The sequence below is a fragment of the Muntiacus reevesi genome, chromosome 1, assembly GCF_963930625.1.
Source record: "Muntiacus reevesi chromosome 1, mMunRee1.1, whole genome shotgun sequence".
NCBI lineage: Eukaryota > Metazoa > Chordata > Mammalia > Artiodactyla > Cervidae > Muntiacus > Muntiacus reevesi.
The window spans coordinates 225,783,402-225,802,623 of record NC_089249.1 but is presented as its reverse complement, the minus strand read 5'-3'; the positions used below and the strand labels follow the sequence as shown (position 1 = coordinate 225,802,623).

Here is a 19,222-nt window from a genome sequence, read left to right as displayed (position 1 = left end):
CCATCCTCTATGATTATTTTTATCTTTTACAGATGACTTAAATGAAATACTGAGTACTCTTAATGCATCGAGACATGACCAATAACAAAAAGACAATTGGGAACATGGGAAATAGTTCAAAACCAATCCCCAAGTACGTACTCTTTAGAACAGAAACTTTCTTATTGAAATGCACACCATGCTAATATTATTTGAATAATATGAGTGGGAGAAGATGAAAAAATATGGGTAGGGCCAACTGGAGAAGAGTTTGAGAGGTTCAAGTTTGTAGAGAGTTAGGGAACACCTGGTCTAGACTCTCTATTTTACAGTTAAAGCATCGTGAACTGGGGACCTGCTCAAGCAGCCAAGCTGAACTAGAGATGGGATATCCAGCTATTATTTTCTCCAGTCTACCTATTTAAAACCCTGACAAACTAAAGAGTAGGTAACTTGTTCAGAGTCATAAGGCTGGCAAAAGGTGGAGCCAGGATGCCTATTCATAACTTGAAAGCCTATCTCTCAGCCTCACTTGTCTCCAGATCGTCATCCAAGATAAGGATAATAATAGTATCTACATCATAGGGTTTATACAAAAATTCCACAGGCAGTATATATGAAATATATAGACCTCTTAGTACAGTTCCTGGAGAAGGAAATGGCAACCCACTCCGGTGTTCTTGCCTGGAGAATCCCAGGGACGGAGGAACCTGGTGGGCTGACATCTATGGGGTCGCACAGAGTCAAGACACAACTGACGCGACTTAGCAGCAGCAGCAGCAGCAGTAGTACAGTTCCTGGCATATCAGAAGGGTTTAATAAATATCAATTACTACTAATAGTATTGCATTAATGTCTACACTATGCCACAATGGGAAAGAACAACACGTTAGAAATAAACCCAGCATATAAATTAAGCTGCTTCTCCATCCATATAAAAATCCAGAAACTATAGCTGAATTTCCTCAGGCAGGCTGCATCAGTGGCATCAGTAAGCGGCAATGAGTCTAGGCCCGCTCCATGCAACACCATGACCTTTGGTAGGTGCTCAGGCTTCATGGGGATGAGAAGAAAGCACATCCCAATATAGTACTGGGCTGAAACAGCGGTGTGGCCATGCCTGTGTGTTGCTGCAGTTTTGTCACAGCGCAGGAGCTCAGCTGGGGTAACACACCTGGAGCAAAGGCCTTAGTATCCATGGTGGCCATTTCTATGGCAGAACCCCTGAAGAAGTGGGCACACCAATAGGTGGAAGGGGACCAACATGGCCTGAGTACTTTTTACAAGCATGCTACCGCACTTAATCCTCCTGCCGACTTTATGGCACACACAAAGTCATCCACGTTATATTGGTAAAATGCACAGAAATGCACTGCACTAAAGCACAGAGAAGTGAACTGACACTCTCAATTTCACTCAAATGGAAATAAAACCGTTGTTAGCCTGTTTCAGCCACATCATGACCCCACCCTCTCCACCTCCACCCTTAGCTTGCCCTGAACCCACATTTCAGCTCTTTAGACACTTCTTCTTCACTGGAGGATAGACTTCTGGGTGACTAAGCCAATACTCACTCTTCCCTTAGTATAAGAACAGTTCAGGTTATTCAGTTTGTGTCCCTTTCTGTGCTAAGATAATACTTTCTAATAAGATTTCATAACTTCTCAAAATATTCCAATTATGACATTCTTTTTTCATCTCCAGGATGTTTGTTTGCTCTGCTCCCTGGGGAACCGTAGGATCCTAGGAGAGTAACTAGCATCTCTGCCTTGTCACCCCACAGGTTGGGGAGCAGCACCTTCAAAAACATGCAGCGCCGGCACACGACACTGAGGGAAAAGGGCCGCCGCCAGGCCATCAGGGGTCCTGCCTACATGTTTAACGAGAAGGGCACCAGCCTGACGCCGGAGGAGGAGCGCTTCCTGGACTCAGCCGAGTATGGCAACATCCCGGTGGTCAGGAAAATGCTGGAGGAGTCCAAGACCCTCAACTTCAACTGCGTGGACTACATGGGGCAGAACGCGCTGCAGCTGGCCGTGGGCAACGAGCACCTGGAGGTCACGGAGCTGCTGCTCAAGAAGGAGAACCTGGCGCGCGTGGGGGACGCGCTGCTACTGGCCATCAGCAAGGGCTACGTGCGCATCGTGGAGGCCATCCTCAATCACCCAGCCTTCGCACAGGGCCAGCGCCTGACGCTCAGCCCGCTGGAGCAGGAGCTGCGCGACGACGACTTCTACGCTTACGATGAGGACGGCACGCGCTTCTCCCACGACATCACACCCATCATCCTGGCGGCCCACTGCCAGGAGTACGAGATCGTGCACATCCTCCTGCTCAAGGGTGCCCGCATCGAGCGGCCCCATGACTACTTCTGCAAGTGCAATGAGTGCACCGAGAAGCAGCGGAAGGACTCCTTCAGTCACTCGCGCTCTCGCATGAACGCCTACAAGGGACTGGCAAGTGCTGCGTACTTGTCCCTGTCCAGCGAGGACCCAGTCCTCACCGCCCTGGAGCTCAGCAACGAGCTAGCCAGACTAGCCAACATTGAGACTGAATTCAAGGTAACTCTCCCACTTCCCACCCTGCCAGCAGATGGCCCGGTGGGCTCTTCCGGGTGTGTCCAGGAGCCACGTGGGCTGTCTTCCGATCTAACTCAGGGTCTTGCCTGTTCAAGCTCCTGGGGAGGAAGGGAACGTCCTCAACTTGTGGCAGATATAGGCCCGATGGGAAAACAGCCCCATTAGGGTGACATATTGACAAATACAAATCCATACAGTGCAGGGCGCAGGGAGGGTTACACTGTGGTTCTAGTGTAAATGCCCCAGCTCTGTCCCAGGCAGCTTGGAAAGGGAATGTCCACAACAGTACTTTCCATTGTTTCCTAGTCCAGGTCTTGGACTTCTTGATTGTCTCACCAAGTTTACATTTGTCAGCTTTCATTTGTCTTGTTCATATCTCTAACCCATCCTGGACTGTGTTGATCCTAGAGTCAATAGCAATAGCTTGCTGAATTGAAAAAGGCTCAAGTTATCTCAAAAGGCTGAGGAGGCAGTACACCAAAATGAAAGTGAAACTATCTCTGTAAAGTTGGACTTGTCATCTCAGTAGGTGGGCCCTTGACAAGCCCCCTGAGAATACTTAGAACAACCAGGTCAGCCCAAGGGATGGAGACCCATCTCCAAAGTTCATTATTCAATAGTGGTCCTGCACTTTTACTGTCAATGGACACTCCTCCTGAAAGAGAAAACTGGGACCTAATTCTTTTAACAGTTTACTAATAAATTAAGAATGAATATTTAGTGGACACATACTATGTGCCAAGCACTAACTTCCTTACCTATATGATGTTGTTTAATCCCCTCAATGACCATTGGTATGGGTACCATTACTGTGCCCATTTTATATGAGGGCACAGAGGTAGAGACATATCATAAAGCAGATAAATGGCAAAACCATTGTTCTAATCTAGGTACTTAGACCCCAGAGCCAGCTCTTAGGAAGTTATGAGTCAAAGCCCTTGTTCATACATTGTGTTTCTCAGAGTTTCATTTGTTTCTACTTGAAAGATACCTTCCAATGCAGAGGTGTGACTGAAAGAGATTTCTCATCCTGTCATTCAGTCAGAGCCTATAGTGCCATGGAGCAAGCAAAAAAGTGCCACATGTGGGGCGGACGATGAAGCTGGCACAAGATGGCACTGGCAGGAAAAAAGTTCATTGTCCATACAGGATGTCAGTGCAAGAGTTGCCCCTGCCTGGGACGCAATTAGGTGGCCAAGGGTGGGTAACCAACTCACAGCAAAGGAGGCCCCATGGACCATGTTGTTAAGAGAGATCTCAAAAGAAACAGAACTGAGCTGGGCTTTAATGAGCAGGAAGAACTGAGTCAGTGGTAAGAGAGATACAGGCATTCAGAGGAGGAAAGTGGAGGTAAGGTCCAGAATGGCCCATAGCAGGCAGGGGACTGATGAGAAGCTCCATGTGATGACAATAAAGACTTCCTCTAGGGGCACACAGAGGGAAGGCTGAAGAGACGAGTGGGCATATCTCAGAGGGCTCTGTGTGTCAAGCTGAGCAGTTTGGATATTATCCTCTTGGAAATGGTGAGCCGCTGAAAGTTTGTGATTGGGAGACTGAAATGAAAGCTAGGGTTTTGGACATTTACTTGATTGGTAGGTAACATGAGTTAGAGGATCTGGGGTATGAGACACGGAGACTGAAGAGAAGAACAATTTAGTTGTGCATGCATGAGGCCAGTGAAGCCTCTCTGTAGGAACGGGATCACTCACAGTCAGGCACAGAAGAACCAGGCCTACAGGAAGCTGCGGGGCACTGCAAATTATCAATAGATGAAAAATCCTGTAATTAAACTAATTTTACTCCATCTGTCCCATTATCTTGGATCCATCTACTGAACTGGAGCCACTTCCATAAATCCTGTAACATACATAGCCTCATCTAGAGAGACTTGGTGGATGTAGATGTGGAAATTAACCGAAGAAGCTCCCAAGGAATGCAGTTTTTGCCTCTCAAATCCTTGTTCCTGTACAATAAACCATCTACCAGCAATAAGGTCAGTGATGTCCCAAGGAAGCTTAGTGGAGTTTTGCCTGTTCCATAGGCTTCAGACTAAATTCACACAAGCATTTAAAAGAAATGGCTAAGACAATTAACTTAGATTTTTCTGCCCAAGAAAAAAACAATTCAATTTTTGGGGTCAGATTATATGGATGATGCCACAATTCTCTGCTTATCTGGAGTCTGGGAGCATGCCAGCTTTACTAAATAAAATGATGCTAGACTAACACTTGGAAGTACATCTGAGCCATTTGTTTTCTTTACTAAAACCCAAAGTCTGGCATATTTTAGTATATTCAATATCTAAAACTGGAAGTTTGTTGAAAGCATCTACTATGATATTTTGATTTAACAAGTAAATTGTGAAAATCATGTACAATTAACAACATGACTAACATGATGACAAATCTTTTCTACAATGCAATGAATAAGAGCAATCATAAATACATTTGATAGCTATTAACATCCCCCAAGTTACCTTTGTTTGAAATAATGTCTTTCAGATTGTCAACAAATGGTGCCTTATAAATTAACATAAGCGTTCCTTTAGAACTTTATTACTTATTCAGCTATCCTTGTATATGCTTTCCTGACATCATGAATCCTCTCAGAGAAGAGGGCAGCTTATTAGTAAGAGGGAAATCAAATCACAAGAAAAGAAAAAAGAGCAACTGATGTGTTCTAAAATGCACTCTTCAGGAGTCTCTTCCGCTTTAGAGGGACCATACACTGATGACTGAGGCCATGTGTTATGGAGATGACCCAAAGCCATCAACGGTGTGAAAAAGCTCTCAGGTTCTCCCTGGAGATGTCATAAGTCATCCGCCAGATCCTCTAAAACACTCAGGAAGAGTGACTCTTCCTGACTAGAAAATAGCATGCATGAAAACCTGGATCTGGTTGCCCACGCTATTGTTTCTAGAGTATTTTTAATTTATCACCAGAAGAAAGTTTAGTCATTAGCAAGAAGTATAGCCAATGTTAAGGTCTCCAGTAAATTCTGGCTGGAGTCAGATGTCTGCCTGCAAGCCACTATTTTTAGTGTAGGAATTATACACATATTTTCTTATATCTTTCTAATCTTCTTGGGTCTAGAAAGATATCAAAACTTGACATGGCCAGTGAGGCCTTCCTAATGCCATGAATGGTGCCTAGTAATCTAGTAAGTTCAGCTCAGTCGCTCAGTCATGTCCGACTCTTTGCGACCCCATGAATCGCAGCACACCAGGCCTCCCTGTCAGTCACCAACTCCCAGAGTTTACTCAAACTCATGCCCATCGAGTCAGTGATGCCATCCAACCATCTCATCCTCTGTCGTCCCCTTCTCCTCCTGCCCCCAATCCCTCCCAGCATCAGGGTCTAGTAAAGCACTCCATAAATATTTGAATAAAGGAAACCCTAAAAGGATAATCATTTCACCGATGAAGCAAGTGATTACTTTTGTCAATGATTTAAACTCTTCTAACACCTATAGATTTCACAGAGGTATCTGATGGACCTGGAGAAATGGGGACGCTCTAAAGGCTCCAAGGTGACTGAAAGGATAAAACTTAACACATTAAATAATCGAAGACCAATCCTAGGCTGCACCATCTGGTGTCAGTGACCACAAAACTCCTGGAGGGCAGAGCGCGTTTTCCTGGTCTTATCCACACAGTACAGAACATGTGGCATCTGGGAGGCACAACCCACAAATGACATTTTGGTTCACTGATTTATCTACATGGTAGGAGACAAACGAAGGGGAAATCTATCGGATGGGCTTTTCAGAGGTATTTCATCCTGATGGAAGTGCCTCTGTGTAGAGGTACCTGGGTTAGCATGGAGTAATAAGAGATTTGCCTATCTCAGCTGAGTTACAGCTTCTGCCACCAAGGTCTTTACACTGCTCTTGACTTAGCCTTGTTGGTTTTTTCCTGCTTGGATTATCACCCTAACAAAAATGCTCAGGGTCTCCTATATTATGTTGGTGTCTTTCCAGTCAAATTCATGGGCATTGTCTATATGAGTTGTTTATACACAGAGATGTTGTTTCAAATGGATTACAGATGTTTCCCTTTCTTCCAAGTTAAGAGTCATGCCCACAGCAACATCTAGTGGGGATAGGAAGGGGATGAGGAAGCAAAATGCTACAAAGTGCTACAAGTAAAATGCTATAAAGTGCTACAAATTTTATAGACCATCCTAGGCAATACTGTAGAGGGATGTTTAGGGCTTTGGAAGGAAAAAGAAAGCAGAATGGGGACTAGAGATATTCCTCTTGTTTTCTCACCTTTTGCTTAAATTGGAAAAGTACTCAATGTTCACAAGTCAAGAAACTGTGGAAGCCCAACAAACACTTTACCCTGGGTATTTAAGATTTGGTCATCCTTCTCCAACTGAGAAGGCTTTTCAAGGCTGTAAATTTTGCTTCAGTGACAAGCAGTTTATTCTCAGAAACCACAGAGGAGAAGAGTAGGGGGACAAAAAAGCTAAAGCTGTAATTTCATCTTGCTTAAAGCGTTGATGATTTTTCTGTTTGTTGATGGGTTGTTAACGACATGTATTATGAGAAATAGATAATGAATTATGTATCAATGTTTGTGTTGCCATTTTAAGACCCATAAAAAAAACTCTTCGGGCCTAAAATACCACAGATTAAAAATGCAAATAATGATAAATCGGACCAATTTGCCACCTGCTACGATCTCCAATGAGATCCATTGTGGAAGGTAAAGATGTTGAGATGACAGTTTGCAATCTGCTTGCAAACCTATCGAAATGAAAGAGGGAAGAGGAGGGCAAGGAGTGAGTTGATATTGTGGAACACATTTGGACCCTGGAGTCTGGAGCCAGGGAGCTGAAGGAAAGGCCTACTCTGGGTCTGAGGCAGTACTGAAAGGTGAACAAATCCACTGCCCTCAGCCTCCGGTGGAATCTGTTTCTCATGTGCTTTGAATGTTTCTAATATTTTTAAATTTTATAGACCAACATCCTAGGAAAATACATTTCCTTGAAGCCTGAAAGCTTGGCTGGTCATATAAACAAATGCCTGCTTAACAGGCAGGAAATGACTTGAAAATTGTTTCCTTTTCCTTTAGGAAAATATGTTTAAGCTGTGAAAGTTGCAGGTCTTAAAAGCAAGTGGTTGTCATTGTTGTTGAAGAGAATCAGGCAGAGACCCCTCAAAGCGGTCACTTACGTATCATCCAAAAGACCCTCAGGGATGTGACTGTGCCACCCCAGCCCTCGCTTGAGCAGCTGAGGATGCGAAATGTAAGCAGAGAAGAGACAGATCGCAGATGTCAGGTGGGGAACATCTATGGAACAGCCCCTCATACACACAAGCAGGTAAAATGTGGTCAGAGCACATGTTGTTGGTCTCCATACCCGAGAGAAAGATCCAGGGATTGACTTATTTCAGGAGGAGAGACAGAGATGATTCTGCCCATGTCAGCTTTGTCTTTGTCTATTTTTTCTATCTAAGTGTTTGGAGGAGCACTTTCACCAGAGCATTCATTAATGAGTCATCACAGGAAAGCGATCTAATTAATGTGTCCTTTAATGACAAGTTTCCATTGGTCACAACTTTCCTCTTCTACTCGTTATGCCAAGGGTATTAGCCTCTAACATACAGGGAGACAGAGTCAGCAGGGTGCCTGGTATTCAGATGGGAGACAGGAGGCCACGCTGCTAGATGAAGACAGGACAAGGACAGGGGACAGGCTTTGGGGAGCACCCAGCAGAGTCATGCTTCATGTTCTCAAGGCTACGGAAGAAGAGCACAGAGCACGGCTCTGGAATCAGAGTGCCCGGGGTTCCAGGTCAGAGTCGTCTCCTAGCAACCACACAATCCTGGGCATTTATTAGAAGTTAGTATTCTTATTTGAAAATGAGGGTGGGGGGAGGGAACAGGTATCAGGGAAGAATTGCAACATATCCGAAATGAAATGTCTTCCCGACCCCAACACTTGTCCTTACCCTAATCTCTGTAAATGACATCTGGACTCATCCCATTATTAAGAGCTTTCAATGCCTCATCCCACTCAGCCTCCAGGAGTTCCTGGCATGTATCAGGTACTCAGTAAATATTAGTTCAGTAAACAAATAAATAGAGTCAGTGAGTGAACTAATGACCTCCAAGGGAGTTGGTGAAGATTAAATGAGATGAAGAATACAAAACTCTTTGCAGAGGACCTGACCCATAGTAAGTACATAATTTTCCCCACAGATGGCAGTGGGCAATCCCTCATTGTTCCTCAAAGCCCACTGGATTTTCAGCACTGCAACTTTTCTTCCCAATAAACACAACTTAAGCTTCAACACCTCCTCTATCCAGAGGGTCTTCCTGATTTCTGCTAAGCCTCCCTCCCCAGGCCCAGAGTACAAGCTGTCTGTGTGAGCTCTATGATTAAAAATAGGGCAAGAGAGTATCATCCAATTGGAAAAATGCAGACCACTGAAATTGAAGACGCCCGGCACGCTGCTAAAGTAATACTGTGAAAAGAAGCACTGTGGGCAGAAAGGACAGAGGCTGCAAAGGAGGGGAAGGGAGGAAATGGGCAGGCAGAGCTCCTGCCAAGTACAGAAGACAGAGATTGTTTTTTGAAAAATATCTCTGTGGAAAAGATTCATCATTACACACACACGAAGAAAAAAAAAAACTGGGGAAAAATCATTTCCTATACAAGTGCAACTATCAGTCTGAAATATCAGAGATACAGAAAAAATGAAGGCAGTTCTTGGAGGATATCAGTCAATGAGCAGTAGCACAAATTGCATCAAAAGGAAATGATGAAAATGTAGGGCTTTTCTCTGAAAAAAAAAAGTTAAATTCTGTATATAAATTAAACACGCTAGGGCAAAACCAATCAAGGGTGCTGCACACACCATCAACAGGGAGGCATGTGTTTTTCTAGCAGCAAATTCACATGCAGATTAAATGTGAAAACTCTTATGTCAGGAGGGTGGATGAAAATAAGGCCTGTAGACACACAGAATGGCAGAACTGGATAGACCCGAGTGACAGAGCTATCTGAAAATTCAGCATTCATGCAACAAATACTTAATTAAGCCTCTAGTGTGAGCCAGGCTCTGGGTTGGGTGCTGGGATGCAATGATGAAAAGATGAAGTTCCTGCCCTCAGGACCTCACAAGTCTAGCAGAGGAGACAGGCATCCTTCATGTACTCACACAAAAGAGCTTCACAAATCATGCTGAGTGCTAAGCAGTAAAAGAGCAATTTGCAAAGCGTTGGCTTAGTGGGACAGCTGACTCTGTGTGCGGGTGTGCGCGTGCTTAAAGATTTCTCAGAGATGACAATATTTAAATGAAAATAGAGGGTACGGGAGAGATAAACAGACAGCAGGGAAGGGGGGAGATGGTTCCAGGCACAGCAACTGTACATGAAAAAGCCCAGAGCAGAGAGGGAAAAGAGAGGCCTGTGGAGAGAATTCTGAGTAGCTGCCTATCACGGGGAGGAAACACAAGAGGTGGCAGGTGACAGAGGGGCCGAAGAACCCCTTGGCCATGGCCTTCACACTTGGCAGCCTTGGTAAGAAGCTGGACTTCAATTCACTATAGGGTGAATGGGGAGCTATGTGAACATTTCCACAGGTGAGTAAGTAACTCAGCTTGGGGAGAGCCATTTGGTACACTCTGCCTGGTGCACCAGTACCCCAAATGGCTTGGAGGGGACAAGACTGGAAGGGGTTGGAGAGCTGTGGCAGGAAGGGGTAGTCCTCCCAGGGAGGGGGTGAGGGGGGAGTGGCGGAGGGACCAGCGCATCTCAGCCTGCAGGTGACTCACCGGAGCTGGACTGACAGCACGGTCGGAGAAGGTGACGGCTCCTGGCTGTTTCCAGGACTGTTTTCTTGCCGAGCAGCTCCCAGGAACTTCTGTCCCTGGGACCTTTCTGCTCTCTGGAGAGACATGGGGAGGGGAGGAGAACACAGCCTGCTCTCCATTTTTCCTCCAAGGAGGCCTCCCCCGTCCTCCTCCATGGCTCTGGATGTTGGAATTACCAGGCCAGGAGGATGCTGGGCACAGATGAGACCTCCCTGCAGATGAGAAACCTTCCCTGGCAAACTCCCAGTTCAGTCTAGGTGGATATATTAGTCTCCCAGGGCTGCGGAAACAAAGCACCACAAATGTGGTAACTTAAAAACAATGGAAATTTATTTTCTCACAGTGCTGGATGCTAGAAGTCCAAAATCAAGGTGTTGGCAGGGTCCCTGCTCACTCTGAAGGCTCCAGGGTAGAAGAGGTGCTTCCTTGGCAAACCTTGGCTGATAGACACATCACTCTAATCTCTGCCTATGTGGTCACAGAGTGATTTCCCTGTGTGCTTCTGTGCCTCTTACCCTCTTTTTCTAAGGACATTTTTGTTGTTCAGTCGCTCAGTCGTGTCTGACTCTTTGCGACCCCATGGACTTCAGCAAACCAGGCTTCCCTGTCCTTCGTTATCTCCAATTTGCTCAAATTCATGTCCATTGAGTAAGTGATGACATTCAACCATCTCATCCTCTGTTGCCCCTTTCTTTTCCCTTCAATCTTTCCCAGCATCAGGGTCTTTTCCAATGAGTTGGCTCTTCATGTTAAGGTGGCCAAAGTATCAGAGCTTCAGCTTCAGCATAAGTCCTTCCAATGAATATTCAGGATTGATTTCCCTTAGGATTTTCTAATAAAGACCAGCCATTTTATATTAAGGGCCCATTCTATTCCAGTAGGATTTTAATTATAACTGCAAAATCTATTTCCAAATAAGATACCATTCTGAAATTCTAGGAAGGATGTGAATTTGGCAGATACACTACTCCACCCTATACCATGGGGCAGCAGCAGGTTGAGAAACTGAGGAAGGCTGATACCAGGAACCCAGGCAGACCCACAGAGCAGGGCAAGATAAAAGGGCAGTGGTTAGTTATTCAGGGAAGCCAAAGACAGCCCTAAAACAGGAGGTCATTCTGGAAGAAAGGAGAGAGACCACTGATGCTTTCTACTGACCCAGGCACAAGCTGAGATACAGATAGGAATTCTGTAACAGCCTGTGTGTGTGTGTGTGTGTGTGTGTGTGTGTGTGTGTGTGTGTCCAGGTACAGATACAGACAGGAATTCTGTAACAGCCTGTGTGTGTGTGTGTGTGTGTGTGTGTGTGTCCAGGAGAGACAGGGGGGTAAGAAGTGGGAGGCAGCTGACAGAAGTGTGTGTGTATGTGTGTGTGTGTGTGTGTGTGTGTGGCCAGGAGAGACGGGGGGTAAGAAGTAGGAGGCAGCTGACAGAAGCAATTGGGGAAACAGTACTGGGGCATGACCTCTATCAAGTAGTAGAAAAACATTTTCAAGTGTTGCATTTGGGGATAATGAAAATAAAACAAATTGATTATAAATGTTCAGAAAATACAGAAAATTAGAGTGAACAAATAGGTCAAAATTCATTCTACCATCTAAGAGTAACTTATATTTTGGTATGTTTCCTCTCAGTACCTCTTCTATCCTCAAGTAGAAAAATTGAATACTATGACTTAGTTGATGGATCCTTACCATCTTATTTTTGTCTCCCTTCATACTTTATCCTCATTTCTATCCTCCCCCATCCCCCCAAAAAAAATCACAGACTTCAATAATATTTAATGTACTTACAGCATTTCCCATGTGATATCAACAGTTCCTACAAAATGTTAGTGTCACGTGTTGGAAAGAAAACTTTTCCATTACCATCTTAGGTTGCAAATGGTTGGGTGGCCTGTGACTTGACTAACAAAAGACAGATTAACAGGAGAAAAGACGGGGTTTATTCGTATGTACACAGAAGTGGGTGAAAGAAGTGGCTGGCTCCCTCAAAAGCTAAAGATAGGGATTTATATACTAACCTAGCAAGAAAAGGAAGAGGAAGAAAGAGTTTTAAGGAAAAAGAGGACATTTAGGAAACACATGGGTTTTAGGGAAACAAATGGAAGGCTTGAGAGTCTGTGATGTTTGTTCTCATCCGGGGGGGTCAGTCTAGCTGTAATCCGTGCCCCCAAGTCCCCACTGAGGGAATTTACAGCAACTGTATTTTGGGGAGGCTCTGCTTGTGTCAGCAAAAGAAGTTTAACTGCTGTTTGTTTGGATGTTTTTAACTTAAAATAATCTTCATGCCACTTTGATGATTTTGACAGTTGCTACACATAATCATGAAAACTAAATCTCTAAGCCCCACCACAGAATTCCTGTGACCCATTATATGGTAAGAATGAGCACCAGAAATTAAGGGCGGGCAGGGTGACTGAGCCCTGCCACAGGAGAGACAGACAAGCTTATGTAGGGGAGGAATTTTCTCTCCACCCTTCTGAGTTCATAGCTGAGACCCCTGTAAAAAAGATTAACAAAAGAAAAACAAACAGAAGTATAGACGCATGTAATACTTCTTGCATATATGAGAATACCCAGGGGAAAAATGAGTAACTCTCTGAGGTGGCTTAATATTCAGGATTAAATACCATCTTAATAGGGAAAGGTACAAAGGATGGAGGGTGGAGGCCTTTTAGGAGACAGTAACTGATTTTCAGGAAACATGAATGGGCACTTAGAACAGAGGAGAGGCATGATAGCTTGTGACAAAGCCTATCTGGATATATATAGTACCCCTTCTCCTGTGATAAGAGCCCATCTTCCTGGTTCAAGAAGCTCCTAGGGAAGGGATTTATGGCCATCAAGGTCCTTTTGGAGGATCTGTCTTGAGGCAGATAAGGGGCATTCAGACAAAGTCTCTTTCTACGTTTGCTTTCTTTTTTTTTTTAAGTGTATCATGCAAACACATGAGAGAACCCAGAGGTGAATAACGGGTGGTTAGGACTTGGACTTATATAACATCTTAACAAAAGAAGAAATTTTTAGACACATGAAAAGACAACAAAAAAGAACTTTGAGCTTCTAGGAAACCAAATTGTAAAAGGTAAATATATGGGGAACCGAACGGTAGCTTAGAGCTGGTTTGAACAAGGCTGTTGTGTAGATTTTGCTGGTGCTGTCTCTGATGATTAACTTCTGTTTCCCTTGGTAAAGAGCAGAGGAGGGACACCCTTTACAAATGTATGTTCTGCTTTTAGCCAAATGGAGGAGGACAGAGGGTTTTTCTTGTACCTGTTTCTTCTTAATTGCCTTTAACTTGAAGATTTCTTGTGACAAAGTGGCATATTTCAGGGTGGCAGATTCTGTGATCTTTCAAGCCCATGAACTGTAGGAGCTGGCAAATATCACTGCAGCTCTTGGATTCCAGGTAGTGTAGAAAAGAGAGAGAACTACATTTGATTGCAAATGGGAAAAAGTTTCCATCATTCAGAAGTCTCATGTGGCATTGACGAACTGTGTTTCTCTCTCTCTCCTTTCTCATTTATAAACTATGTGATCGGTACCTACCACAAGTGTTATACACTTGAATACAGTGTAGGGATTATAAACACTCTATAATAAGCACTCTTTTAATATCTTGGCACAGGCTTCCTTTCAAAATGTGTATTACCCTAGCACCAGGAGGCCATGGACTTTGCCACCAGCTCTCAAGAAGACAGATTTAGTAGTCTGGTACCATCTGTACTCCTGCCAGCCCCAGGAACCTGGGGAAGTTATAATACTGGTAACTGCAGATGGAGAATGGTATAAGAGCCAGGAAAAATAAAGAAACGAAACTTGTATACCTAGTCCTAAAATTACAGCGATGTAAGAATGATTGAGGCTAAAATTTTCCAAATACTAATAATTCTCAAACAGATGAAGTCTCCCCAAATGCTTGGTAGCATGATTACATTTCATGTTATGATGATCTTTCCACTTCCCACAACAGAAATTAATAACAATGACCTGTTTTTTCTGGGCTCCAGGGCAGGTTTACTAATTACTGATGGATAGGTAAGTGCTTTGAAAATTAAGAGGGGTCATGATAAATTGAGCTTCCCAGGTGGCGCAGTGGTAAAGAATCTGCCTGTCAATGCAGAAGACACAAGAGACACGGGTTCAGTTCCTGGGTCAGGAAGATATCCTGGAGGAGGGCATGGCAACCTGCTCCAGTATTCTTGCCTGGATAATCCCATGGACAGAGGAGCCTCACGGGCTACAGTCCATGGGGTCGCAAAGAGTCAAACGACTGAGCAACTGAGCACAAAGGGATACACACATCTCAAATGCTACTTCTGTTTCTCTCTCCTCTTCCCCTTCTCTCTCTCTCTCTCTCTCTCTCACACACACACACACACACACACACACACACATACACCATGGAAATATACTTCCTATTTACAATAATACAGCTGCTAGGACCTAGGGGAATCAGAACTCTTGTTTGCATTTTGTGGAAAAACACCACCCCTTATGCATGTGGAAGACCAGGGCTTTGCCTGGTAATAGCTCTCCAGCCTCTCCTACATATACTTTGAAAACAGTAGCCCAAGAATCTTTCTGATGACAAGTTCTCCTCTCTGGTGACTATTCATTTTGCTTCAAGTTTATACTTAAAAGAATTCATCTAATACCTTCCCACAGTGCATCAGAAACTTGATGTTTTATGAGCTTAAACCTGATGTTTTAACATAAGCATGGAGATAAGCTCCAAGAAATGTGGGGGAAATATTTCGACTGAAACAAACTAGAAGCAAGAGTTTATTCCCCAAATAGTATCTCTTCTAGGATTACAAATGTAGAAACCAGACTTTATAAACACAAAGCTGGATCTTCTCCTAAAGCAAATATGTGAGGAATGTGCTCATGGTAGTCAGATTTCAGAGACAACTTGAGGGAACCAAACAGCTTGGAGCCCCATGGTCATACCCTGCCCAGGAGGTGGCCTATGGCACGTGTGATTTACTGCCATGAAAGACAGTCCTCTGGGACAATGGGGCCACTGAGTGAGGGGACCCCCCCCGGGAACTGACATGTGACCTTGGCTCAGTCAGCTTACTTTTCTGCAGTTCATCTTCCTCACGCATGAAGCCAGGTACTTCTACTCACAGTCCCTTGTTGAGTCTCCACTTTTCCAGCTCCTTCTGCTTCTCATTCCTATAGAGCATTTTCATGAAGGGCATCTAAGCTGACATTTAAGAGGAGATCATTATTCCCATTTTACAGATGAGGAAACAGACGGAGTGGTTAAATGATTTTCTGCAAATGGTGGTCTTCTTTTTACCGTGTGCCAGATACAGTACTAGGTACTAGGTCTACAAGTGTGGGAGAGAACTGAACTCTGTCCTCAAAGCAATGGGAGAGACTGGAGTGCTGAGAGATACATACAACATAGTAGACAAGGAGCAGCACACTATGGGATCACAAAGAAGAGTGCGGCAAACTGCCTGGTGATATGAGAGAAGGATTCTTGGAAGAGACGATATTCTGAAGTGGTTCTTGAAGGGTGAGTTTGGCAAATGAAGAAGATTTCGAAAGAAGAGAGTAAGGCAGACAAACGAGCCTGTTCAGGGCCACAAAGAGCCCAGCGTGCTTGCTGGACAGTGGAGGCTGGAGTTACAGGAAAGGGGCTAATCTGTGAGAGGGATATTGAAATATGTGATAAAGATGCATGGATTTTACCCTGCAGCTTTTAAACCAAGGGGTTAGGGACTTGGCAACCAGGCAGAAGGAACTGTTGTTGGCAAACAGTCCAAGAGGAAGCTAATTCAAAAGTCTAGACAGTGAATTAAAATCTCACGAGTGTGAGTGTGGGCAGTAGGAGGTCAGACAGTAGAGATTCTTTAGATCAGAATCCAGAGATCTTGGTAACTAACTGACAGAGAAAAAGATGAACCCAGGACTTCTAGCTCAGAAGGCTGAATGGATAGGGACTCTATTTCCTGAAGCAGAAAGCAAAAGATCAAGTTTGAATGTTTGGAAGACCCATATGTTCAGTTTGGGGCATGCAGAGTTTGAAGAGTTTGTGGAACTTACCAGTGTAGACGAACACCTGGCAGCTGAAGATTTAAATCAGCTTCTTAGAATACAGGTTGGTGTAGGAGGTAAAAACATATGGTCATCAGCACACAGGTAACAGTGGAAGTTGTAGAGATAAATGAAATCATGTCAAAGCCTCAGTCTCTCTCTCTTTTCTTTTTACATAACAACTTTAAGTCCTACTTTCAAACTTTATTCAGTCATTCTTTGGATAAATCAGCCAAAAAACTAGAATCTTATTTTCTTGATTACATTTGGACTTATTTAAATGCAATCACTTACTAATCTTTTACTCAACCCTACAGGACTTTTAGAAACTCAGTGCATTTTTCTATACACAAGATAATGAGCCTTTAACAGGCAGGCTTGGCTCCAAGACCATCTCTTAGGGCCAAGTATACCCAACCGTGTTGCTCCTGGATCTGTTCCCTGGTAGACACACACCAGTACCCAGCTTCCCATAAATAAAATTCTCAAATCAGAGTAGACACATGGTCATTGTATGCAATATTTATTATGTCTTACAATGTAGCATTCCCTGGACTGAGACATACAAATCAACTTCATTAGTCAAGTATGAAAATGTCAGAACTACAGAGAGCACTTTGACGGAGCTATTGGACTCTGAGAATAAAATGCAGTGGGTGCCCAAGCCTGAAACAGTGCAGTTCCTCAGAGCTATCAGGACAGCCATCCTGGAGTTAGCTGTGAGCTGGCCTTGAGAAAGATAGAAGTTCTTATGGGAAGAAAAGAGGGGCATAAGTCTAGGCTTGGAGACACAATGGACAAAGGTGCCTAGGTGAAGAGAATGGTGTATGCTCCTCTGATCACAGAAATCATAAGTACTGATTTCCCCAATTTGGTTTGGGGGTTTTCCCTTTATAATTGGCAGGGCTCTACACTTTTTAATTGCTACTGTGTCATCTAGTCATTAGCCCCTCTTAATCAATAGCATTTTTCAGCAGTCACAAGCAATTTTTAAAAACTCACTTCTATACATATGCTATACTATAATTACTCTCTGAAAAAAAGGTTTCCTGAACATTTACTATTCTGAACCCATAATCAGGGGAGTCATGACATAATCCTCTGGAAGGGTATGTTATCTGGTGATGCCAATTCTTTATTAGTGTTTCTCTGAAATGCTTTCACAATATACAGTAAGCACAAATAAGATGCATATTTAAGGTCATATTTACTCTGAATCTCATTTCAGATCTTCTTTTAATGTGATCTTAAAATAAACAAAGTTATTAGATATCAAGTAGAGAAGACTGCAGTCCTGGCCAAGACAGCACCAAGGGTGGATACATACCTGTCTCCATCACTGAGATTTAAATGTTTAGCTGATTCACCCAAAGGAAAACAGGCAGGTTGAAACATCATTACTCACTCAAACATTGTTTTGCTTACAAACAACACCCAGTTGTGGATGTGACTGGTAATGGAAGTAAAGTCTGATGCTGTAAAGAGCAATATTGCATAGGAACATGGAATGTTAGGTCCATGAATCAAGGCAAATCCGAATTTGTCAAACAGGAGATGGCAAGAGTGAATGTCGACATTTTAGGAATCAGCGAACTAAAATGAACTGGAATGCATAAATTTAACTCAGATGACCATTATATCTACTACTGTGGGCAAGAATCCCTTAGAAGAAATGGAGTAGCTAGCCATCATGGTCAACGAAAGAGTCTGAAATGCAGTACTTGGATGCAATCTCAAAAATGACAGAAAGATCTCTGTTTCCAAGGCAAACTATTCAATATCATGGTAATCCAAGTCTATGCCCTGACCAGTAAAGCTGAAGAAGCTGAAGTTGAATAACACTATGATGACCTACAAGACCTTCTAGAACTAACACCCAAAAAAGATGTCCTTTTCATTATAGGGTACTGGAATGCAAAAGTAGGGAGTCAAGAAATACCTGGGGTAACAGGAAAATTTGGCCTTGGAGTACAGAATGAAGCAGGGCAAAGGCTAATAGACTTTTGCCAAGAGAATGCCCTGGTCATGGCAAACACCCTCTTCCAACAACAAAGGAAAAGATTCTACACATGGACATCACCAGATGGTCAACACAAAAATCAGACTGATTATATTCTTTGAAGCCAAAGATGGAAAAGCTCTATACACTCAGCAGAAACAAGGCTGGGAGTTGACTGTGGCTTAGATCATGAACTCCTTATTGCCAAATTCAGACTTAAATTGAAGAAAGTAGGGAAAAACCACTAAACCATTCAGGTATGACCTAAATCAAATCTCTTACGATTATACAGTGAAAGTGACAAATAGATTCAAGGGATTAGATCTGATAGAGTGCCTGAAGAACTGTGGATGGAGGTTCGTGACATTGTACAGGGAACAAGACCATCCCCAAGAAAAAGAAATGCAAAAAGGCAAAATGGTTGTCTGAAGAGGCCTTATAAGTAGCTGTGAAAAGAAGAGAAGCGAAAGGCAAAGGAGAAAAGGAAAGATATACCCATTTAAATGCAGAGTTCCAAAGAATAGCAAGGAGAGATAAGAAAGCCTTCCTCAGCGATCAGTGCAAAGAAATAGAGGAAAACAATAGAATGGGAAAGTCTAGAGATCTCTTCAAGAAAATTAGAGATACCAAGGGAACATTTCATGCAAAGATGGGTTCGATAAAGGACAGAAATGGTATGGACCAAACAGAAGAAGAAGATATTAAGAAGAGACAGCAAGAATACACAGAAGAACTATACAAAAAAGATCTTCATGACCCAGATAATCAAGATGGTGTGATCACCAACC

The 19,222-nt window shown here is 43.5% G+C and overlaps 1 protein-coding gene across 4 annotated transcripts in view; it reads left to right on the top strand.

The window, feature by feature from the left end:
• Nucleotides 1–1,769: 1,769 nt before the first annotated feature.
• Nucleotides 1,770–19,222, top strand: part of TRPC7 (transient receptor potential cation channel subfamily C member 7) — a 129,136-nt gene continuing 111,683 nt past the window's right edge. For 3 of the 4 annotated variants that reach the window (XM_065935517.1, XM_065935516.1, XM_065935511.1), the window contains exon 1: nt 1,776–2,540. In XM_065935517.1, coding sequence (XP_065791589.1) covers nt 1,788–2,540 — 753 coding nt within the window. In that variant the 5' untranslated portion in view covers nt 1,776–1,787. Of the gene's footprint in view, nt 2,541–19,222 lie in introns of all 4 variants that reach the window. The other variant, XM_065935504.1, reaches the window with a different exon arrangement.